The sequence below is a fragment of the Drosophila tropicalis genome, unplaced genomic scaffold (genome assembly GCF_018151085.1).
Source record: "Drosophila tropicalis isolate 14030-0801.00 unplaced genomic scaffold, ASM1815108v1 contig_878, whole genome shotgun sequence".
Taxonomy (NCBI): Eukaryota; Metazoa; Arthropoda; class Insecta; order Diptera; family Drosophilidae; genus Drosophila; species Drosophila tropicalis.
The window spans coordinates 16153863-16178055 of NW_027173374.1; the positions used below are offsets into that span (position 1 = coordinate 16153863).

At 38.7% G+C, this 24193-nt stretch overlaps 8 protein-coding genes across 9 annotated transcripts; 3 read left to right on the forward strand and 5 right to left on the reverse strand.

Annotated features, from left to right (window-relative positions):
* Window positions 1-35: 35 nt before the first annotated feature.
* Window positions 36-1985, reverse strand: MBD-like (methyl-CpG-binding domain protein 2). 2 transcript variants are annotated; one of them, XM_068299316.1, is made up of 3 exons: window positions 1748-1985; window positions 1131-1499; window positions 36-701 (listed from the first exon to the last, which is right to left on the reverse strand). In XM_068299316.1, the coding sequence occupies exons 1-3, from the start codon at window positions 1897-1899 to the stop codon at window positions 212-214; spliced, it is 1011 nt and encodes a 336-aa protein (XP_068155417.1). In that variant the 5' UTR covers window positions 1900-1985; the 3' UTR covers window positions 36-211. The 2 variants fall into 2 exon arrangements, with proteins under 2 accessions (XP_068155417.1, XP_068155418.1); XM_068299317.1 differs by lacking the exon at window positions 1131-1499.
* Window positions 1986-2048: 63 nt separating this feature from the next.
* On the forward strand, window positions 2049-3978 carry AP-1mu (adaptor protein complex 1, mu subunit). Its single transcript, XM_068299298.1, has 2 exons — window positions 2049-3139; window positions 3200-3978. The coding sequence occupies exons 1-2, from the start codon at window positions 2318-2320 to the stop codon at window positions 3656-3658; spliced, it is 1281 nt and encodes a 426-aa protein (XP_068155399.1). The 5' UTR covers window positions 2049-2317; the 3' UTR covers window positions 3659-3978.
* BckdhA (Branched chain keto acid dehydrogenase E1 subunit alpha) lies at window positions 3867-5823 on the reverse strand. The gene is made up of 4 exons (XM_068299292.1): window positions 5665-5823; window positions 5071-5608; window positions 4844-5009; window positions 3867-4781 (listed from the first exon to the last, which is right to left on the reverse strand). Exons 1-4 carry the CDS (start codon window positions 5728-5730, stop codon window positions 4232-4234), a joined length of 1320 nt encoding a protein of 439 aa, XP_068155393.1. The 5' UTR covers window positions 5731-5823; the 3' UTR covers window positions 3867-4231.
* A 58-nt stretch (window positions 5824-5881) lies between these two features.
* CCT7 (chaperonin containing TCP1 subunit 7) lies at window positions 5882-10393 on the forward strand. The gene is made up of 5 exons (XM_068299279.1): window positions 5882-6041; window positions 6219-6479; window positions 6542-7361; window positions 7426-7749; window positions 9963-10393. Exons 1-5 carry the CDS (start codon window positions 6039-6041, stop codon window positions 10187-10189), a joined length of 1635 nt encoding a protein of 544 aa, XP_068155380.1. The 5' UTR covers window positions 5882-6038; the 3' UTR covers window positions 10190-10393.
* Window positions 7454-9865, reverse strand: LOC137584039 (piggyBac transposable element-derived protein 4). Its single transcript, XM_068299274.1, has 2 exons — window positions 9423-9865; window positions 7454-9368 (listed from the first exon to the last, which is right to left on the reverse strand). Exons 1-2 carry the CDS (start codon window positions 9739-9741, stop codon window positions 7831-7833), a joined length of 1857 nt encoding a protein of 618 aa, XP_068155375.1. The 5' UTR covers window positions 9742-9865; the 3' UTR covers window positions 7454-7830.
* A 102-nt stretch (window positions 10394-10495) lies between the features above and the next one.
* On the forward strand, window positions 10496-11786 carry hng2 (hinge2). The gene is made up of 2 exons (XM_068299318.1): window positions 10496-10918; window positions 10983-11786. The coding sequence occupies exons 1-2, from the start codon at window positions 10705-10707 to the stop codon at window positions 11759-11761; spliced, it is 993 nt and encodes a 330-aa protein (XP_068155419.1). The 5' UTR covers window positions 10496-10704; the 3' UTR covers window positions 11762-11786.
* A 1166-nt stretch (window positions 11787-12952) lies between these two features.
* On the reverse strand, window positions 12953-13947 carry LOC137584085 (uncharacterized). Its single transcript, XM_068299330.1, has 2 exons — window positions 13723-13947; window positions 12953-13661 (listed from the first exon to the last, which is right to left on the reverse strand). The coding sequence occupies exons 1-2, from the start codon at window positions 13780-13782 to the stop codon at window positions 13092-13094; spliced, it is 630 nt and encodes a 209-aa protein (XP_068155431.1). The 5' UTR covers window positions 13783-13947; the 3' UTR covers window positions 12953-13091.
* Window positions 13948-17473: 3526 nt separating this feature from the next.
* Window positions 17474-24055, reverse strand: aqz (aaquetzalli). Its single transcript, XM_068299324.1, is given in 3 exon segments — window positions 17474-21685; window positions 21688-22684; window positions 23258-24055. Coding segments are annotated over 2 exon segments (930 nt in total). The 5' UTR covers window positions 22094-22684; window positions 23258-24055; the 3' UTR covers window positions 17474-21161.
* Between the last annotated feature and the right edge of the window lie 138 nt (window positions 24056-24193).

The window sequence follows — 24193 nt, forward strand, 5'->3', positions numbered from 1 at the left end:
ACGCTAGGTAAAAAGACACATTTGGGAGTCGAATATTTGGTTGCACAAGTTGTTTGTATTTGTTTTTGATCCTATAATTACGTACATTAAGCTTAAACTAAATTTCGAAATCTGGTTGTTAAGTTAGTTAAAGGAGAGAGGATGTTAAAAACTACAATGGAATAGGTATGTTAGATGAATTATTAGCTGATAGCATTACAATATTGTCATCTCATGTTTTTAGAGCATCTTGCAGTTTTCGTCTTGCCACACTAACCCGATCCTCCTGCTTTCGTATATCATCCTCGGAGATGATTACCGCATGCATCAGGGGTTGTTCGGGATTCATAAAGGCCATTGCGTTTTTGGTCAACTCAGCCTTGGTTGAGCTCTGACCATGAACGCCGGCGTTGAGCATATGCAGGGCAGTGGCCACTGATTGTAGAACTGTCTGTTCATTAACGTTGGGGCCCACAGTGCGTATGGTTTTGGGCAATGTAATATCATCCAGCTCCTCGCCATTGTCATGACAAGCACGCAACCGTTCTAAACGTTTCTCCCAAAATAATTGCTTGGGTTTCTCCTGTGCGCCGTGTTTGGCATCATGTTTCACTTTGTTGGATTCCTGGTTATGATTCCTAATTGCTGTCACGGGTTGCTTGAAAATAGAGGCAGTCTGCCGTATGGGTGGCACCAAAGAGACATCTGTGCGTAGGGCACGACTGGAAAATGGATGGGATTAATGACATTATGTGTAAATATAAATACAGAGTTCATACACAAACCACACACAACAAAAACATAGAGATAGAGAGAAAAAATACATGCAGAAGTTCAGAAATAACTATGGCACAGAGTTACAGCGAAATATGAAGTTGATGGCCGATTTATGGTGTGATTTTCCAATTATCAGATTCATAAACGCATTTTTATATACATAAACTAATATCTGTATATACAAATGTATGTGTTTGACCAAAATATCTGAATCTGGATATTTTACTTTGGCATAGAATTTTTATGTTTGTTTTTTTGTTTCTTTTCTTGCTGCGGACTCTGTTGCCGGTTAAAGAAGAGGCTACAGACAAACATTTGACATGCAGGAGAGATCGAGTTTCGAGCCAAGGACAACAGATCCATCTTGGCTCTACCTGAGTTCCAAATGCTGTTGCTGTTGTTGATGGCGCAGATTTGAAGAAGAGTTAGATGCAGTGATGACAGTACAGCCTTGGGCTTGGCCAATTAAGTCCTTTTCGAAGACCACATCCTTATCCACTCCTTGTAAGATCTGTGGCTGGCCTCTAGAATATTTTCGTTTCAGTGCATTGGCAGATCCTCTTCCACTGGGTAGTGGAGGTATGGCACTACAGCGGTACAGCGATATAGATGGCGACGGCAAATAACGTTGCTGCTGCTGCACCATTTTGCCCGATTGGAAATCAAAATTTCCAATATCAAACATTTCGCTGCCCAACTGACGAGCTAATTGCGGTTTGCTTTCAATTCGCTTGCCTGTGGGACTGTTTAAACAACAACACATTTGTGGACGGTGGCAATCGTGAGGTGGAGGTGGTAATGATGACGGAGTCGGGGGTGTTGTATGTATACATACATATGTACAAAGTTGTGGGTTTGTGTGAGTAGTGTCGCGTATTGTGTGTAACAGAAAAGTGAAAGTGATTAAAAGTATCTTTGCAATATCCTATACAGGAGACAACGTGCATGATCGGTTTTATCATTAAGCTGGAGTCCTGGTCGGCGTCCTTACCTGTAGTAAAAGACATCGACTTTGTTGTTATTATTATTGGGTGCGCTGTTGCTGTTCGCCGATTTGCGAACTTCCTCACGTTGCCAACCCTTTGGCAAAGCAGTGCAGTCCACGCGTTTGCGTTCAATCGTTACGCTCGGATTTAATTGCATACTTATGGTTAAATTTAATATTTTATTTAGTTCAATTTAAGATAAAAAAAAAAAAAATTCAGCGTCTGAGGTCTGTCTAACTAACACTGAACATTTTGCAGTGTTGGTTAAGGTGCAAGTTTATCGGGGACTTATCGTTTGATTGTCAATAGAGTTGGCAGCACTGTTTGCCCAAGACCCGTAAGAAAAAGGCAACGTAAGAAAATTTTTCCCATTTTCACCTGCATTTTGGACTGACTCACAAAATAACTTGGTCATGGAAAGAAGCATGTAACTCATTATTATTGTGTTCAGATTGTCCGGCAATTGAAATAACTAATATCCTCCGCGAGCAAGAGGCAATCTACTTAAATAGCAATCCGAAAGCTGTTCAATAACAAGTGGCAGTGTCCAGCAGCAGCTGGAAAAGAGCTTAAAGATGTCATCTTCGGCCATATTCGTGCTAGATGTAAAGGGCAAGGTGTTGATATCGCGTAATTATCGCGGAGACAACATCGACATGGCAGTCATTGATAAATTTATGCCTCTACTTATGGAGCGCGAAGAAGAGGGACTTGTCACGCCCATACTTCAGACTGCGGAGACAACGTTCGCCTACATTAAGACGAACAATCTGTACATTGTGTCTACCACACCACGAAATAAGAATGTAAATATTGCTCTGGTCTTTGTATTTTTGCACAAGATAGCCCAAGTATTTGTAGAGTACTTTAAAGAGCTAGAGGAGGAGTCTATACGGGACAATTTTGTGATTATCTACGAGCTACTTGATGAGCTCATTGATTTTGGCTACCCCCAGACGACGGATTCAAAAATTCTTCAGGAGTATATCACACAAGAGGGTCACAAACTAGAATTGCAGCCGCGAATTCCCGTGGCAGTTACCAACGCTGTGTCTTGGCGCTCAGAGGGGATAAAGTACAGGAAAAATGAAGTTTTCCTGGATGTCATTGAATCGGTTAATCTGCTGGCTAACGCTAATGGCAATGTGCTGCGCAGTGAGATTGTTGGAGCTATTAAAATGCGAGTTTACCTATCAGGGATGCCGGAATTACGTTTGGGTCTGAACGACAAAGTGCTGTTCGAAAGCACTGGACGCGGCAAATCCAAGTCAGTGGAGCTAGAGGATGTCAAATTCCACCAATGTGTGCGACTGTCGAGATTTGAAAATGACCGCACTATTTCATTCATACCCCCAGACGGTGAATTCGAGCTTATGTCGTATCGTCTGAACACGCATGTAAGTCAGTCAATCATTCTATTTTGTAAAAACTAAACTCCTATTACTATTACACGACAGGTGAAGCCATTGATTTGGATCGAGTCAGTAATCGAGCGTCATGCTCATTCCCGGGTGGAGTATATGATTAAGGCAAAATCTCAATTTAAACGTCGTTCGACGGCCAATAATGTGGAAATTGTCATACCAGTGCCGGCTGATGCTGATTCACCGAAATTTAAGACCACCATTGGAAGCTGCAAGTATGCTCCCGAGCAGAATGCCATTATTTGGACCATCAAATCCTTTCCCGGTGGCAAGGAGTATCTAATGCGTGCACACTTTGGTTTACCCAGCGTTGAGAGCGAGGATAATACGGAAGGTAAACCTCCGATTCAGGTACGCTTCGAAATACCATATTTCACGACATCGGGTATTCAGGTGCGCTATCTCAAGATTATCGAGAAAAGTGGATATCAGGCGCTTCCCTGGGTGCGCTACATCACGCAAAACGGTGACTATCAATTGCGCACCAACTGAGAGATGCGAGATAAGATATAAGGTGAAATCAAAGAAAATATTATAGAAGTGGTAACGTAGACAAGTGAGATAGCCCCAACCGCCTACGCACATCATTCCAGCCAAGCTTCAGCGAACGATCCTTGTTTTAGTATGTTTTTTAAGAATAACTTCAGAGTCAAGTTCAGAGGTCCTTTACGGAATATCACACATAGTGCACGCCCTTGAGTTGAGTTAAGTCGAAAGTAATTATATATTTGTATTTGTATTGTTTTTTGCCCATTTTCTATTATTCTATGTAAATCAAAAAAAGCAAATAAATTTTACTAATTTTCAGCAAATATCTCACATATTTAAGATCGTTTCTCTCTGGCCGTTTTATGATATAGTTTTGGGTTTCCATGGCCAAGAGAAACCATTTTCGGAAATGTAACTTTCTATTGTGTTTAATTTAAAACATTTTGGTTTTTTGAACATTAATTGTTTACAACAAATTAAAGGTTGGGGTTGGACCCACACAGAAACTATTGTTTAAGCTTAAAGTTAATAAATGCACTTTCGATCGAGTCTCTCGGTTAACTTCTTTTTGCAGATTTACTGCTTGAATTCTTTCAGGGGATATGACTCCTTATGGTCCGCAATGTGCTGCTCCAGTTCCTTTCGTTGCTCCAGTAAATGTTCGGGCATCTCTGCATAAACATCTTCAAACATCTCTCGCCAATTTGGCTTGAGTTTCTTTTCGGAAACTGAAATTTGCTTGAGAACCTGTTTGCGGACAGTCTTAATGAATTCGGTCTCTTCTTCTTCATTAAACCAGCCCTTATGGACCATATATCGTTTTAATTTTGAAATGGGATGCTCTACAGAGTTCCAAACTTCAATTTCCTCCGCTGGACGATATGCAGTCGAATCATCCGAGGTCGAATGATGTCCCACACGATAGGCGAGTGCTTCAAAGAGAATTGGTTTATTTTCTCGAAGAACATATTCACGGGCTGCCTTCATGGCATTATAGACTGCAAAGACGTCTGTACCGTCCACTCGAACAGTCGTTATTCCATATCCAGCTGGTCCACGTCCAGCTATGCCATCGCCTCGATACTGCTCTCGCGATGGTGTAGATATAGCAAAGCCATTGTTACGACTAGAAGAGGAACATAGATATGTGAAAGGAGAATGACACTAATGGAATTAAGGTAAACCAACCAGAAAAGTATGACGGGACAACTTAGAGTTGCGGCAAAATTAAAGGCAGCATGTGCGTCACCCTCAGAGGCAGCTCCTTCACCGAAATAACAGACAACACAGGCATCATTGTTTGGGCGACGCTTCAGGGCATAAGCGGCTCCAACGGCCTGTGGCATCTGAGTGGCTGAAGTACATAAATATATAGCTTTACTCAATTAAACAAGTGTTCGATTAGCTGATCTTACACAATGGACTAGAGATGGTGACAAAATTCAGCTCCTTGGATCCATAGTGTACTGGCATCTGCTTGCCCCTGCCCATGTCATCATCATTGCCATAACATTGATCAATAAATTGGTCGATACGGAATCCTCGCCACACTAACACTCCAGCCTCACGATACTGACCATAAATGATGTCCCTTAACTCTAACGCAGCCGCACTTCCTATATGAGAGGCCTCCTCTCCAAAATTGGTCATATAGAAAGAGATACGTCCCTGCCTTTGGGATTCATACAGAATCTTGTCCATGGTGTTTAAAAGCAGCATGTCGCGAAACATTTTCTCAACAACATCCTTTTCCAGTTTGGGATCTTCGCTTTCTTCGATGATGTAGCCATCGCTATTCATTACCCGATAAATTGGTATAGGTGAAAAATCCTCTGGCTGAGTTAGCTTTAACGTGTTGACAAATGGAGCGTTGGCTCCAGGAAACTGGGCTGATGGCTCTGAGGTGTATGATCGCTGGAATTGCGTCTTAGCAGACGCTGTCGTTGGCCAAAGCTGAAAGTAAAACAACTAATTCCAACTGTTCAAACTCAAATAATCTATTTTCCAACCTGTTTGATATTCTGTGGTCTTCCCAATACTTGAAATAGTTTTATACTCTTTCGCATTAAAGCCATAATGAGAACGAAAAAAATAAATGCAATAACAGTAAAAAAAACAATTCAATAGAGATTAAAAACAAAACTGCGATTGCCAGCTGATTACGCAACAGGTAATTAGGATGCCATATATAACAGCGAATAATCTATCGATAAGTATTAATTTATCGAGGACAAATTGCCTAGTCGTCACTCTGGTCACACTTTCGCTTACTCATTGCGGAAAACGTGAGAGCCGAAAAAAGTTTAAGTTGCCGCCTGTCTGTGAGGAAATCAATTGTTTTAAAGAAGATTAGATCAAAAAGGGCAAATACCATCACATAAATATGGTAAGTTAGCTTGTAAATAAACGTTTAAGGGCAAAATTAATTCGATTTATGCTATTGCCGGCGAGTCAAATGCGAATAAGTACATAACCTGCAAAGAAGCTTCTAGCAAAGCCGAAGCCGTGGACATCTGCTGCAGATGCTGACTAATAAGGCCTTCTTAATTTTTGCATTCCACAGCAACCACAAATTGTGCTCCTGAAGGAGGGAACTGACACGTCCCAGGGCAAGCCGCAGTTGGTGTCCAACATCAATGCCTGCCAGTCAATAGTGGATGCCGTTCGGACCACTTTGGGTCCTCGGGGTATGGACAAGCTGATTGTTGACGCTCAGGGCAAGGCCACGATCTCCAATGATGGTGCCACCATAATGAAGCTTCTGGAGATTGTGCACCCGGCAGCAAAAACTTTGGTAGACATTGCCAAGTCACAAGATGCTGAGGTATGTAATGGACGGGCACGTGATTTATTATAGTTTGGTTTGGGCTAAACTTTTACCTATAGGTGGGCGATGGTACAACTTCAGTGGTTCTACTGGCCGGCGAGTTCCTCAAGCAGGTGAAGCCTTTTGTAGAAGAGGGTGTCCATCCGCGTGTCGTGATTAAGGCCATACGAAAAGCTCTCCAGCTTTGCATGGAGAAGATAAACGAAATGGCTGTTCGCATTGAGAAACAGTCTAAGAGCGAGCAACGTGCCCTGCTCGAGAAATGTGCCGCCACAGCCATGTCTTCAAAATTAATCCATCAACAGAAGGATTTCTTCTCCAAAATAGTAGTGGATGCCGTTCTTTCCCTAGATGAGTTGCTGCCCCTTAACATGATTGGTATTAAGAAGGTAACGGGCGGATCTCTCGAAGAATCCCAGTTGGTGTCGGGTGTTGCTTTCAAAAAGACCTTTTCCTATGCTGGCTTTGAGATGGCCCCCAAAGCCTATGAAAAGTGCAAGATTGCCTTGCTCAACATTGAATTGGAGCTGAAGGCAGAACGCGATAATGCCGAGATACGAGTGAACAACGTCAAGGAGTATCAGAAGGTGGTAGATGCCGAGTGGCAAATCCTCTACAACAAATTGGCCAAAATTCATGAGTCTGGTGCAAATGTAGTGTTGTCCAAGCTTCCCATTGGTGATGTGGCTACACAGTATTTCGCAGATCGAAATATTTTCTGCGCAGGTCGTGTACCCGAAGAGGATCTCAAGCGTACAATGAAGGCCTGTGGTGGAGCTGTGATGACCACAGCCAATGACATTAATGCCAATGTTCTTGGCTTGTGCGACCATTTCGAGGAGCGCCAGGTGGGCGGTGAGCGTTTTAATCTTTTCCAAGGTGAGCATTACACATCCTTAATCTTTGCATACGAGATCTAAGCACTGTTTTTATATCTTTTTAGGTTGCCCAAATGCCAAAACCAGTACTCTCATTCTACGAGGCGGAGCAGAACAGTTCTTGGAAGAAACGGAGCGTTCTCTGCACGATGCTATTATGATTGTGCGACGTACCATTAAACACGACTCGGTTGTGGCCGGCGGCGGAGCCATTGAAATGGAGTTGTCTAAGCTCTTGCGTGACTACTCCCGTACTATTGCGGGCAAGGAACAGTTGCTTATTGCGGCTATTGCTAAGGGTTTAGAGATCATACCACGTCAGCTGTGCGACAATGCCGGCTTCGATGCTACGAACATTCTAAATAAGTTGCGCCAGAAACATGCCCAAGGTAAGTCCTACCTCAGTTGATAGTTTGTTCTTTTTTATTTTATATTTGACTTCTTTATGTCACTCTTTATTGAAAAAATACTCATTTTTTAACACTTTGGTCGTGCCACAACTGAAAACAAGGTTCAGGGCACAGACCTGGCTTGTCTGGACACGAGTTGCACATGAATTTGGTGAACTGTAGCATTCCATCTTTGTGACAATGTCGACAATTCTTTCGTGCTGGTTTGCCATGTTGCTCAATAGGAATCATTTCGTGTCGCCTGCTCATTTCAGTTGATACTGGCTTCCTTTTTTTGTCCACCGTCTTAAGATCCTTTTCTTTTTCTTGGACAGATGTGGTTGGTGCTCCTTGTACTTCCTTAAGTAGCGATTTCACAATAGCCACACGAAATTCCTTATATGTCTTGGCCCCTTCTCTCAGAGATTGGCCATGAGCAACGTACAATAGATACGAATTGTGGACCATTAGATTAATCAAAAAAATTAACAACTTTTTATCCCACTGATGCGAGCTCCAACCAGGTTGATAGCGAGTTAACTGTTCTCGGCTCTGCTGCAAGTTTCGACGAAGTTGCCAATCCAATTCCTGAATAAGCTTCGGCTTGGCTTGACTTTTTTGCATAGACATCTCTTTGGCATAGATTGCTAGGCAGTCGGAGCTAAAGAAATACACAGTCTTTTGCCGACGTCGCCACTTGGCCATCATAAGGGGTTGTTCCTGGGCATATTTGGTACCAATGCTATTCGGTTCTAGTTGCTGATGAACCAAAGCCTTGCTATTTCCATACCGATTTCTGTCCAGGAGACCAGTGCAATAGGTCTTTATCTTGGCCAACTCATGCGCCAGGCCGAAACTGCCATAAAACTTGGACACGTACAAAGTACGCCCTTCCTCACCATAATCCTGAACTAGCTTCAGAGCCAATTCATTGCGGCATTCCACCAAGTCTCGAGAATTTCGCATCCAATTGATTGCCTGCGATTTGGAAATAATCTCCGGCAGGATTTTTATTATCAAGCCATTCTGTTCGGTCAACATGTGAAGCATTAACGAGTTGGCACGGAACTTTTCTGGTAAATCTTGGAAGTAATTGAACTTGCCTTTCCACAGCATTAACGGGTCGTTAAGCACCATCTTCTGACCACATACATACAACTCTGACATTATCTTGTTAAAGTATTCTATCAGTGGATTAACATCACCTACTCCTTCTCCATTATTATTTTTGCCGAAGAGATCAAAGTTGAGGGACTGCATTAGTTCCTGAAATCTCGCCAAACTCATCTTGTGTTGGAATCCCGTAAAACCGTAGTATAAATCTTGGTTCCAGTAGTCGACCAATTCCAGTAGCCCAATCTCACTCGCAATAAGATTTAGGCCAATAAATATTTCCATTTCCTCGGCTGTGGAATGCAGCGTCAAACGTTGATTGCAGCTCTGGGATAGCAGAGAAAAGAACATGTTCCTCTGGCCCAAGATTTGGTAAAAATAGTTTGAGGGATTCAAAAACTTTTTGCCGCCTGCTTTCAATCCAGTGTGGTTCAGATTGAATTTAAATATAAGTCGAGGATGGACCGGCTGGTCGTTCCACTTTGGATCATAAATGTCGTCCTCATCTAAGAAATGAGTAAATTTACCATTTTATTTACAACATGTATCAAAGTGCTTACCTGGAAAAAAGACATCACACTTTTGGGCATTATCTGGCTCCGAGTAGCCTTCCTCATCGGAATCGCTTTCCTGGAAGTCTGCATTAAATTTGGGCGTGGCTACCGGCTTAGGCTTGGCTACCACTTGTAACTGCTGCTCGGTTAAATCCGGCTTAATATCTGTGCGTACTCCATAGTCAGCTAGGGCTGGGTAGTGGGCAGTTCCAATTACTAGAGATTGCTCCTCTTTCGTGGTCACGTTGCTACGCTTCAGTGGCGATCTGTGATCATCCTGGCGTGGCTTTAGTTGTTGTTTTCGCTTCCGTCCCGCTGAAGACATTTTGTTTTTACCAACTTTCGTAATTTTTTTTTTTTTACAAATAGTAATAACAATTTTCTGCTTTTGTGCCGGCCAGCGTGGTTTTTTGACTCTTTCATTCGCTGCAAGCGTGTTATAGTGTGTACTCTTTCTAAATTTTTATGCGCGGGCATTGTTTCGGGTTGCCACCTGGGCTGAAAATTGCTACATATATTAATTTGAATTTTCCGTTTTCCTTACAGGTGGTCAGTGGTTTGGTGTGGACATTACCAAGGAGGACATTTCGGATAACTTTGAGCAATGCGTGTGGGAGCCATCGATTATCAAAATTAATGCCCTAACTGCTGCCGCCGAAGCCGCTTGCATGATTCTTTCCGTCGATGAGACAATAAAAAGCCCCAAAGCTGGCGAAGCCCCCATGGCGGGTGGTCCTATGGGTATGGGTCGTGGCATGGGCAGGCCCATGTAAAACAAATCACGAGAGTCGAAAGCAAAACATTTAAGTAGTCATCAAAATACACTCACACACTGGCATTTCTCTCCCTTAATTTAACACAAGCACGTATTACTCGGTCATTTTTCGCAAAACCTAAATATTCTACTGACCTTTTCTATATGTTTAAAAAAAAAAAAGGAAAAAGAATTAATAAATAAACATATTTTCATAACATAATCCATGATTACGATAAGCAATTATTAAATATTTGCGGGTATGTAATTTGTAATCTGGCAACATCTTAAATATCGATAAGTCGATTAATTTAAGAAAAGTATATCGAATACACCTCCGACAAACAATTTTAGTAAATTTAACCAGCATAAAAGAATAGAATTGGCTCAATAATTTAAATATTTCATTTAATTAAGGCCCACAGGATTAGAGTACACCACTTTAACAAATTGCCTATTAATGGAGTTTAAGAACTTAACGAGTAACAATAGCAGCACACAAATTGACCCCAAAAGGGAATCCAATTAGAAGAAATGGGCAATCACAAAGTACTTAAAACGGCGGGTAACGCTGCAAGATATTCCATGTACGAGTTCATCGACGCCATAAGATCACAAAAAATAATTTGGGACCGAAGGCATCCAAATTTTCACAATCGCGAACTGCGAGATAAGTCTTGGCAACGGATTGGTCAAGAGCTATGCAATAATTTTCATCTTGCTAGCGCTACAGAAAGGCAAGAAATTGGTAAGTATTGTCATATGATCAGGTTACCCTAATAGATTACAGTGGTTTCCTTATTTTTAAATAGTTAAAACGTTATTGAAGCGCTGGAAGAACACTAGGGACAGTTACTTACGTATAAACCGGCTGCGACAGAGCGGCGGGGAAGTTGGCCGGGCTTCTTACATTTATGAAAAAGAACTCAGTTTTCTTCTAGATGTCAAAGCAGAAACGGAAGAGGACGAGGAGACCTTACAAAAAAAGACAACAGCATTAGCCAAACGGAAAAGAGCTAAAAGCATATTATTAAAAGCGTCAAGTAAACGCCGGACACAGAATACTGAAGCTTTAGAATTAATATATCATCATCAAAAAGAGATAAAAAAAGCTGATAGTCTTCATTCAGTGATAGACGAGTTTAGTGTTTCTTTGACCCAAGATACTGAGGAGGTCGCCGACGTCATTGTCGATCCCTGTAGCAGCTCCATCATAGAGTTCGCATTAGAAAGCGATACTGATGTGAATACCTCATCTTCCGATCCCACTTTTTCTGCTTCCACGAATCCGGACCCAGATCAAAGCTTCGCTAGTATTAAGCCCCACATGGACATGACCCAAGGTACTGAGGAAGTCGCCGACGTCCTTGTCGATCCCTGTAGCAGCCACATCATAGAGTTCGCATTAGAAAGCGATACTGATGTGAATACGTCATCTTCCGAACCCACATTTGCTGCTTCTGACAATCGGGACCCAGATCAAGCCTTCTTCGATAGTATTAAGCCCCACATGCAGCTAATGAGTAACGCAAGAAAGCTCGATTTTCAAATTGAAGTGCTACAATTGCTACGTAATTTTAGTCCGAATTGAATTAAAGGAAATCATAAAGTAAAAAGCTAACTTTACACTTAAACATCATCTAACTCACTAAGAGCGCCTTCAGTTTCCAATGGATGTATTTATTTATAATTTTATTCATTTGTTCATCGGCCATTCATCAATTACATATGTATACAAAATTTGCAGGAGTCATAATCATCTGTTTGCGGGTAAGTGCAAATGTTTACTTTCATTTATAAGTCGGAACAAAACTAGTCAAATTTATATCAGACCAATCTAAACCAATTCGCATCCAGTTAGTTGGCTAACAGGACAACTGTGATAAGTTTTATGCTGCAAATAACATACCAAAGGTACAAACTGACGAAATTTCACATCAGCTATTGGTCTTTTTTTTGTGTAGGTCCAAAGCCGTTGGACCAGTTTCGGTGTCGGTTCAAAAAAATAAAGAGAGGAAACCTGTCTTTGTCTGCATTTACCTTGTTGTCTCTCTTATTTACCAATATATGGTTTCATATATGTATACGTAAGAAAAAATGTGATTTCTACATAGAGGTTTTTTTTTGTGAAAAAGCATATAAGGAAAATAAATGTGTATGCTAAATTCTGATGAATATATTGCGCTCCGGCCTCTATAAGGACCTAGAAAACATAGTGAAAAACGGCTGTATCTGCCCAAACCTTAGCAAGAAAGTATTACAAAATAAACTATGGAAAAACACGCGATCTTCTGGCTAAAGCACATTTAGATAGTCTTCACGATTCGATTTCTGGATCAAAAACTACAATAATTTGTACTCTCTTTAAACTGATTACATACTTTGGAAACCAAACCGCCCACATGTGTCGGTTTCAAATATATTTAAAGTGTCCCCATTCCAATTCATCCATATGTACTTAAGTGCATTTACATGGTGGTTGTTTTCCTGTTGTAGGGTTTTTGGGAATTCAAGTCAAGCATCTCGACGGAATGGTCGGTACCCTTATTTTGTAGGCATTTAGTAACGCAACGGTCCCTGGCAGCTGTTCTTTGGTTTCAGGCTACCTGCATCCTTGTTAATAGGGACGCATCGCCCTCATCATGGATTCCCAGAGTGTGTAACGTATTTTCCCGAACAGAAGAAAGAACCCGTGGAGAGGGGGATTTTATGCCAACCCCTGCTGTACCTGTAACAATGTTGAGCGTTCCAGTGGAACCGATGCCAAAGAATAGGCAGGAAGTTCTTAGAGGATTTTTAGTTTTTTGTTTGTATTTTAATTGTTTCTTTTGTTTTCTTACTTATGTATTTACCTACATACATATGTATATATGTATGTGTAGTACATATCTAGAACAGTAAATCTAAAGCGAAATCCTCGCTCAGGTTGAGTTCTCTAACAGAACCACCTGCGTATTTTTGTACTCATTCCACACTGTTTCAATTCGTTGCAAGTATTCGTTGACTTCCTGCTGTCTGGCCAACAGATCGTACTTTTCCACTGCCAATTTAATTAGGACATATTCCAGGCTTCGCACGCCGCCCATTGGAGAAGGTTCTCTAAGACTATTGACCAGATTGACATACTTCCGAAGCATCTCCACATGCTGGGCTAAATTGCGTTCGCGGTTCTCTAGAGATGCGTTCACCTCATTGGCATATCGTATGCTCTGCTTAAGTCGGACAGCCAAATCGTTGCTTCTGCCCACAAGGGGAGCAAGCTCTGAATTCAACTGTTGGATAGATGATCGCGTTTTTTCCAACATTTCCACTGCTACCACGTTGTATTCGTTTTCTTCTGTTGTCCATTTTGGAGCACTCGTTGATTCCTCCTCATTGTCGTTCGCCAGGGACATTCGATTGTCTTCTACTATGATGGTCTTGTTGATGAGTTTCCCATTCTGAGGCTGCTTCACATGAAAATCCAGTGAAAAGTGAAACAACACATTGGCCTGTAAGAAACTTGAACGTGAAATTGGCTTATTTTCCAGCAAGAGATTCCCCCACACGTGCCTGAACAATAGAGCAAGCGGCAGTAGCTAAGATCAGGCAAATTGCTACTAGAAGGGACATCTTACTCTGAGACTGCAAACCAAAAGACTAAAGATGAACAGATCACACCACAATATTGTGAATCCAAAGCCTATCACATCGCCTAGGGTCAGCTGGGAGATAGAACTCGGCACTTACTATCAAGTGGTTTGACCGATAAGAGTCTACTATATTTCATTTTGAATGGGAGTATCAGTCGACTTGTCGATAACCGCCAGAGAGACAATCAGCAAGTCATAATGCAACTGATCTTAATCAGTCTTCCCACTGCGTGATAATTAGAAATAAATTTTTTAATGAATTCAAATTATAAAAAAATAATGGATTGATAGAATTAATAATATACATAAGTAATTTAACTATTTCAAACTCACGTGTTTATTGTATACATACATACATACATGTCTTCAAATAGTTTATGCATATTAATTCCATGACTCACCTCATTGTTATTGTTCTTGATTGTTTTGTTTCCGCTACGAGACAGTTTCACTTTTGGCTATTCTCAAGGGTTAAAACCAATCCAAAATTGTGAGTGTAATTTGTTGTGTGCACGCGTTTATTTTTTTTCCTAGGTACATATGTACATATGTATGTACATATGGATGTATTTATGTTTCTATATATGTATGTACATACATATGTATGTATATATACCACAAAACGATAAGATGTGAATGCTATCAACAATGTTTATATGTACATATGTACATATGTACATTTTCTGGTATTTGTTTTGGGAATATGAGTGAAAAAGCTAACAGCAAAAACTTATAAAAATAAGGGAATAAGTCCAAGTAGAAATTGCGCAGCAGAAATGAATTTTTCCATAAAAAAAAGGAAAAGAAAACCAAAAAAACGAACCAGAAAATCGTTGACATATGGTGAATATGTATAGACACGTACAAATAAATGTACTTTATATTATTCAAATTCTGTGAACTTCAATCTAAACTCCTTTAGGTTTAATATTCTTCTCTGTTTTTAGCAAGTTTTATTAAAAAATTGACTGCAACTAACTTGAATTAGTATGGGCAAAGCGTTTGTTTGGGCAATATTTTTGAAATAATTAAATTCATCCACGAGATGTTTCATGTCACCCTTATGTAGATACTATGTACACATACAGATGTACATACGTAGTATATACATATGTATGTACTATGTAAGTACATACATACATATGTCTGTACATAAATGCTTGCGTGGGTATATTTTCAAGTTTCGTATACGATTTTTATTTTTATACGTATGTATGTATGTATTTGTTATTTTGTTTTTGTTGAGTATGTGCGTACTTTGCACACGCACAGATATGATATACAGATATACATACACATACAAGAAAAACGTATAAAGACCAACGCACAAAACTTGTAAATGCGAGAGAAACGACCGCGTGTGGTGTAGATACAGATACATTCATACATACAAACAGATAGTAGATACATACAAACACATTGTGTATCTTTCGTTGCGTGGAAGCACAGTCTCTTTTTGCCTTGTCTTGTTTTGGTTCAGTAATTTTTAATACCCTGTACTCTTTATAAAGGGTATTCTGTATTATCCGTATACCTATGTATGTACATATACATATATGTACATGCATTCGTCTTTTATCTTTCGTTTCCCAGAACTGACAGGATTTAAAAAGATTTGTATAATCCAAATTTACCTTTTGAAATTCCATGGCTTTTTATAAACTCGAGGGTATCTCTTTGTGGGCGACCCTAATTAAGTTTTTAAATCTAAAACTCGCGATAATCTTGGCGGACGTGACGCTGGTCGAGGGTGGAACTGGGGGCTTTACGGGTGTTGTTGGTGTGGAGGGGATGGGGGAAAGGGGATAAACACAAGCTTTGCCTTTGCTGATTTGTTTTGTTGTTTTGAAATTAGCGTTAGCTACTAACACAAAAGCAGCGCGTAATAAAAATAAAAACGAACGACAGAAGGAATAGGCAATGGCAAAACAAATTTGTTTACGCTTTTTGAACGCTTCTACATACACACATATTATCGTGTCTTTGTGGATGTGTGTCTATATGGAGATGGCCTGAAATCACTCAAAATACGTATTTCAAGATTTCTCTGTTCTCAACTGTAAATTAACAAAAATATTGTCCATAGTAACATTTGTAAAACTTTGTATCTACACAGGTTTGTCTACCTTTTGAGACGCAGAGCAAGTCGACCGAAGCCAGTTTTTCATACCCTGTACCGAAAAACTTAAAGAGGTTTATTCAATAAAGAAAGAACTAAAGAGTTTGCCTTACAAAGACTTCAATGTATTGAACTGAGCGGATAAACATTTTCTGCCTTTAAAAATAGGATAGAAAATACTGTTATTGTATAGTAAACTATGTATGTATGTTTATAAGTGGGGAAATGCTGTAGGGTACATATATCAAAGTAGGAGCCCTGACATAACAAACCCAGCCAGTTTTATGTTTTCATTTGCGACACACTCCGACCGATCGGCCTGTGTATAAAACCTTTGTCGTTGACTTAGGTGATGCAAGGTCTAACATACATACAAATGTGTCTATCTTTGAATGTTATTTCCATTTAACTCTAGAGAGATCTAGTAGCAGCACGAACTTACGAGTAGCTCTATGTATTTTTGATCAAATGACTCATTCTATGGGACTTACCCACTTACCGAATGAAATGAAACGATGTATGTATAGGAATATATAATATCTTCATCTTCATTAGTTGTGGTGTTCGGCAGTTTCGGATCCAGATACGTCCTTCTGAACGTTGCGTCCATTGCATTGGATACCATTGAAAATTTGTTTATCTCTTTGGTCATTACTTTGGGGTTTAGGATGTGGATATGGATATGGGATGTTTGGGCTTGGACTATGGGGAGATTAGGATTTATTTTATGATTAGGTAAGGCGTTTACATTGATTCTTTTACTGTCATTTGTTTGTTGGCTTAGATTGTTAATTGATTTTTTAGTGTTTTCTGATCTACAAGTGGATTATATTAAATATGCTCTGTTCTTTTCCGTTATAACTTTTAGTGTACATTTCGGAAACTCACAATGACTTGTATTTGTGTCTGTTGTGTCTTTGTTCTTCAACAGTAAATTGCATTTCGCTCTACAATATTCGGTTTTTTGTTTTACATATTGGCTCTTTTAGTTTTTGTTGCCAAGTAGTCTATATTATAGTATTTGTTTGTTTATATGGCCTCAGTTTTTGCCAGCACAGCGAGTTTTGTTTGTGCCTCTCAGTGCTTAAAAAATTGTGTCGCAAATAAAAGCCTCTGGGAACATGTGAGAAGAACAATCACTAGACGGCGAGAGAATGTCGTCTGATTATGCCAATTATCTCCTCGGGTAGTTTTCCATCATCTAAAATAAAAACTAAAAGACGGTTGACCACGGCCATGGCGTTGTTTTTATACCATTGCAGATTCATATGTCTTTTTGGTTTGTTTGAACAAACTAGGAAAGATAAAAGTTCGCCAAGGGTATAAAAAATAAAAGAGACAAGGAAAACAACTAACAAATAAAAACAAAAATTTTAGGGTTTTTTTTTGGTAATTATACAAAGCTTTAATAAATTACTTTATAAAAGCCGTGTACAATTGTTTATTTTTCTATTGTTTTGTAGGATGGTTGGTTGTTTGATTTTTTATCTTTTCTTTTTGGTTTTTTTTCTCAAATGTTACAAGTTGACTTGAATTTACCACAATTTCAATATTGCTTTTATAAATTGTTTCTCTTATTTTATTCTTTTTCATAATTCACAAACATTTTTCAATTCGTAGTCACATTTTCAATATGGTCCATTTACAATTATTCTCTGTGGATGTATATATGTATGTGTGTGTGTGTGTGTGTGTGTGGTGTAGGGGAGGTTTTTTTAGGGGTTTTTGTTTTCTTTTCTTTTTTCAGTTTTCAATTTGTATATACTTCTATATGGGTATATTACCAGATTTAAAAATATAGCAAAGTATCACAAAAAATTGCAAATTAAAGTGTAAATTAGATCAATGAAGAAATTAAAAAAAAATTCTAATTTTTTTATAGTAATATTTAAAATAAAACGACGAAAGTTTTGGGCTTAGTGAAATAATATTCGAACTCCAATACAAAAAAAGTGTTGTTTTTCGTCGTGTCGTTTAATATTTAAAGAGAATTATCCAAGGATCACATTTTCATTGGGATTAGTATGGTGTGAAATCATCCAGCGCCCCGACACTTCCGGGGTCCAGACAAGGGCTTAATTGTGTTGGACCTTAGCGCTCTATGTTGTTTGGCTAGAGCTCTGGCAACATGGTAAGAGAAATGAATTTGTACTGATTGGTGTTAGAAAAACTTATTCAAGCCTTTGAATGGACGGAAGAAGAGGCGGTTTGCAAATGACTCCGACCGTTTTCCTTTAGAAAATGGATCGCTGAAATTTGGCCTGTTCATAAAAAAAATGGTTCATTTTGTTTGCTTATAAACTGATGATGTGTCAAGTAACAAATTTGTATTTGCTTATATCTTACAAAAAAAAAAAAAAAAAATGCAAAATTCTGCGCGACAAGTTCAGAGTTCCCTCTTGCCTTCGTTTCTTCTTCGGGATTAGGAGGAGGAAGGTTTGGTTGTTCTTCTTTTGGAGATGAAGGGCACAGGCGGGAGCACTGCTCCCCTTGCACCCTGCATCCCTTGGATTAAATACTCTAAGTAGTAGTATATTATGAAGTATGGGTGCAACTTGAAGATACAAGCTTTAAAGCTACCAATATATATATATGTATATATGACAACTGGCTCAAGTAAACCTAAATAGTGCATGACTTTTTTGGCTTTTCAACATTATAAACTATCATCCAATCAATCGAGTGAGTGTGTGTGGGGTAAAATAAAACATAAACTCAATTGGTATGGGTGTTTCTTCTAAATTTGAATTTTTCCAGGGGCTGACTTTCCTGCTTTCCATTATTATTTTCATTGCTTTTCTCATTTTTCTGTTTTTTGTTGTTTTTCTTTGTTTGGCTTATCACTTGGGGCCAATTCACTTGGCAAACACGTAACAACAAAACTCACGCTGCGTTTGCTCACTCAACGCAAAATACAAATAACTTTGGAGCCTGAAGGGATGTTCCAGGATAATGGGGTAATGATGGTGGGCGGGATTGCTTAAATAATTTACATACATATTAATATTAACAATTAATAAGTAATGCTAATAATGAAAATAAGGTACTGGGTTTAAGTGTTTCCTTCTTGCTCTCGTTTTTACTTTTACATCTTTGTTTGTTTTTTTCTTTTTTAATTTTTTTTTTGTAATTGAGCGTCATTATTTAACGAATTAAGTTTTAGTTTTTTCTTTCTATAAAAGTAAGATTATTAACGATATATCGTTATACCGATTTATCATGCTATTATCGTTGCAATTTCCTTTTTTTGTGTTTTCTGTTTTATTTTTTGGATCTCAATAGCTCTCCGATACTAGAAAAGCCCTCGACAATATTCGATTAACTTAAATTGCATTCATTTTTCTTGAGCTAGCACGATATTAGCATGATATTGCAGTATAACGAAATTCCATTTATTTCTTTCTTTTAGCTTTATTTTCCAGAGATGCAAGATCAAATATATTTAAAATAAATAAAAAATGTTTGCACCCTTTTTCTCCGTTTTTTTTTTCTTAACATGTTGTGTTTTACAAAAATTGTTTACAATTCGTATTTTTCGTATGGATTTTTTGTTTTTACACTTTTAACTTAACAAATTAAAGCATGTTCTTCTTAATTCACAAAATTGTCTCTTCTCTTTTTCTATATACAATTCAAGAATGTTTTAAAATTACAATTTTTATCGTTTTCGTCGTGTTTTTGTTTTTAAAGCTATTTAATATGCATGTGTGTGTGTAATTGTGTATTTGGGTGACTCTGTATATGTGTCTCTATGTGTGTGTGTGTGTGTGTGTGTAAGGATAGCTCCGTTTTAAACTAAAAGTAATGGAAGTATCTACGTGTGTGGATCAAAAGTTACAAAATGATTCTTGCATATGTATGGTATATATAATCATCTTAAAGGTATTTAAAATTGAAATCGAATGAATTTGAATTGCTTTTCCACTTCTCTCTTTTTTGTATTTTGTTTGTTGCTGTTGTTTGCCTAATTGCGGGTAAGTTGAATGCATTTTACGCTGCGGCGGCAACTGCGGCCACATTTTTTGTTTTTAGTCGAGTTTGTCGTTGAGTTCTTGTTGAATTAGTCTTTTGTGATTTGGTGGGTGTATCATCAATATCATCGTCGTCATCAGCTTCATTATATGTTCATTATTATTGATCTTGTTAGGATCATCATTTTGTGTGTATTATTTTTTATTTGGTTATTTATTGTTTTATAATATACTCCTTCGGCTGTCCGTCTATGTGCTGCTTGCTTTATCAATTGTTTAATTTGTTTTTTTTGTTTTTCATTATTTTCTTTATCAACATTTAAGGTACGTTGCACATTTTGTCCGCTTTTGGATAAACATAAACTGTACTTATGTTGCGCTTCTAGCGTCTATTTTTGTTTTGTTTTACTCATAAATATTACATTTATAATTTTACTTATTAATTAAATTTTCAAGTCTATTTGCGTATCACGTTTAAAACAATGTTCAGTTGTGAAGTATCCGTTATACATAGAATAGAATTCTTGTTTTAGATTTGTAGCAGGGATTCGTACCGGCACCGCAACCGGATCTGGAACTGCAAGTGCAACTGAAACCGATATTCGTTTCGGAATGGATCCCTGGTGGTAGTTTTTTTTTTTTTTTTATTTAGTTTATAAGTTTCTTGCATCGCTCTCGATCTCGATTGGCCTCAATTTTTCTCTTTTCTTTTGTTTTAAAGTTTGCATATTGAAGTTTGTATAGTTGAAGTTTTATAGGAGAAAGGAAGGAAGGATTAGAGGATGGGTTTTTCCTGGGAGGGAGCGGTGACTGTAATTTGCCTTGGGGAATTTTGCACTTTTTTCTTATAGTTGATTTTCTTTTGTTGGTTTTTTTCTTTAAATGTTTTCTTGAAAATTTACTTCTTTTGTTGTTGTAGCTTCTCAATTTTAGTTGTTTTATGATACACATTTGAGATCACAAACATTTTAGTTTTCTTTTTTTTTTTTTTTGTATTTTGTTTTGTTTTAAAAAAGTTCAAATTTTTCAGTTGAAATGTTTTCCTTTTTTTTTTTGTTTTTTTTTTCGTTTTTAGTTTTGCATTTTTTATATTTTTCTTATTTTGTTTTTGTTTTTTAGTTTTTTTTTTGTTTGGTTTTTTTGTATCTTGTTTTTTTTTTTCTGTTCATATTGACGGGTTCTGGGTCCTCCTTAATCAGTTCGCAGTTTCATTCGCCACAGTTTGCTTGTATTTTTTCGTATTGTTTAACAACTTCTGCACCTTTTGCGTTACGACTGCACGTTGAGCAACAGTTTCAGATTGTGCGTATCGTATTCATCCATCAGATTGCGTTTCGATGAGCGTCCCAAGTGGAATTTAGTGGCGGCCTTTTCGCCGGTGCTGAAGCCCGTGCGCATGACAAAACCACGCTGCAAGCAAAGACCAGCACTGCTGGCCACCAATTTCTCTTCGGACTTTGTCAGCAAGCTGCCACCAGACGAAGTCCAGTGTTGCGGCGGCTTAGGCAAGGCCGTAGGAGCTGGTGCATCGAAGCATTTGCTACCCGCGAAATGCGTCAATGCGGTGGGTATGAGTTGTTGCTGAGGCGAGATCTTGCCACCACTGAAGGGAGTTAGGGGGGGACTCCGGCGCTGCTTCCGGGCGGAGTTGCTGCTGGCCACTAAAGCCGGCGAGAAGCCACCGCCCAGAATACTAGCCGGCGATTGACGCACCAAAATTGCCATAGGAGGCGACTGTGGAGGAGAACGACCACCGCCTGTCCTTCTGGTGTTGTTGTTATTGTTGGCAAAAAGAATCCTCCACCGCCGCCTCCGCCGATGTTTTGTTGGGGCGACTGACGCTGCTGGCGGCTGCGCTGAGCACCTGCCGACTGGGATAGCTGCTGCTGTTGTTGTTGTTGTTGTTGTTGCTGTCGCTGACGATTGTTCGGCGTCTGCATGGAGGAAGAGTTGCTGCCGAAACTGGGGCAGTTTGTGGGCGATGATGATGAGTGGTGATTGGAGTTGGTGAAATTTGTACTGCTGGCAATACTGTTGGAATGTGCAGTTGTTACCAAAGGTGTTGCTGGTGCGGATGCTGATGTGGTTGCTGGTGGAGGCGGGGGGGATTCACTCGCTCCCTTTTTCAAACGTATTGACTTGGTTGCTGATGCTGTTGTCATTTTGATGTTGTTCCTAACGCTATTGTGCGAGTATGTCATAGTAATTTCTTCGTCACTTTCTTCTTTCTCTAAAGATGTTTTCGTTCTCGTTCTCTTTCTTTCTCCGCTTCTCTGATAAAATTTCTGCTTATTTTTTTTTGCTTTTTTGTTTTTGGTTATTCCGCTAAATTAATGCTTAACGTTAAATATCACACGCACTTAAATCAAATTTCTATAAATCGAAACCAAACTCGGTCGTGGAGGGTAGTAGGGTTGGAGAGGGAGGGGGAAGGCCGCCTCTTACTCAAATTTTCAAAACTAAAATGCTCTCGTCGTCGTCGTCGTTTATGTGTTGTATCTCTTTGGTTGTTATCTCCTTTTCCTTCTTCTTTACTCTTGCACTTTCTTCCAATCTTTAACGAACGAAGGGCGGCGGAGATGTTCGACGGGCGTTTGAGCACGTAGCTGCGTCCGGTTTGTGTTTCTCTTTGTTTTATTTACAGCTTTTATTTACCTTTTATATAGTTTAACCTTTAACGTTATGTATTGTTTATCAGTCTGTTTGATTTATCTCTTTTCTGTTCTCCTTAGCTCCTCTTAGTTTTGCCAATTCTCATCTATTCCGCTGCTTTCAAAGCCTCGGCTGGGGTCCTAGAGGAAAGCAAGAATAAAACGCTTGATCAATAATAATAAAAATAAAAAAAAAAAAAACTGAATTCTAATTAGCTGAAATGCCCTTCATTTTCAAAAATGTTATAGGAAATATGCATATCAGAAATGACCCTACTCGACCTATGCGGCATAGAAATTTAAGGTTATTTTGACTATAGAAGAGACTGGCAATGAACCGTACGCTTAGTCACTCCATCTGCCACCTTGAAAACACAATGTTTAATGAAAGATGAAAAAGACTTTTTACTTTTATGCAATTGACAAAAGAAGGCGTCTAACTGTCTTTATTGTAGCGGTTACCTGTGGCTAATTGTAAATGTGTGTGTCTGTGTTCTATTTACGTCAAAAAATATGCATAGATACATACATATGTACATATGTATACGTTAACGTTTCTGTGTATACCCGTCAAAAACCACTCAATAGAAGACTTTACCCCCTTTCGGTTCCTCTCTTGCAATGTGCTAGAAAAATACCTGAATTAATGAATTGAAAACACACACGGACGCACGCACACATTCTTAATAGCACACGCATACAATTGCGACTTACTTTTCAGCTGTAGACCTTTTCACACGTACGTTGATGCTACACTATAGTTGTCTCGTTCACTCGTTTGTGTAGTTTGTGTGTCGCAGTTTTTATTGATTGCGTTTTGCAGCTGGCGGGGGGTGTTTTTTTCCTCTTATTCTTGCCACTTTTATGGGTGATTATGATTTAATTTTTATCGCGGTTTTGATTAAAAAGTTGTGTTTTCAAATTTTCACGTTAAAAAATGATTGAAACTGTTGTTTTGTTGTATTATTTTTCGTTGATGTTTCGGGGGGCGGGGGGATCTTTTAGCTTGTGTATGTGTACGTGTGTTGTGTGTATGTATTTGTAAAATCACTTTCAAAATGGCGACTGGCTTTATTTTTATTTATTTTTTTATATGTAATTTTGCTTAAAGCTTTCTCTTCACTTACAGACAAAGGCTCAAAAAAATCACACTTTCAACTGATACCGATTTTTGTACAACTTTTATGTACACCACCGTCTATTTTGCAGCGTTTTTAATCGTTAGTTTTACAATTTTTTGAGTATGTGTATTGTTGTTGTTGTTTTCGCAAAGTACTCCGTTTTCTATTTGTTGTTTCTTTGTGTGCACTCGTTGTACTTTGACGCGTATTAAAATATTAAACGTTACACATATATATTCATATATATATATATTTGATTTGTATCACTTAAATTAAAGACATTTACAATATATAATTACATATATATATATATATATCATTTTTTTTTTTAGCAGAAATTTTAATCAATATTTAACTTTATCTTCTTCGCTCTTTCTTTGCGCATACGTACGCTTTCCTCGAATTTTCCACCATGACGAACGAAAAAAAAAACGTGTGCATGCCTTTTTATACCCGCCCGAAGCGCAACGAGCGCACCCGAAAGCACCCGAAGATGCCTTTTATACCGAAGCAAACGAAACAACAAGAT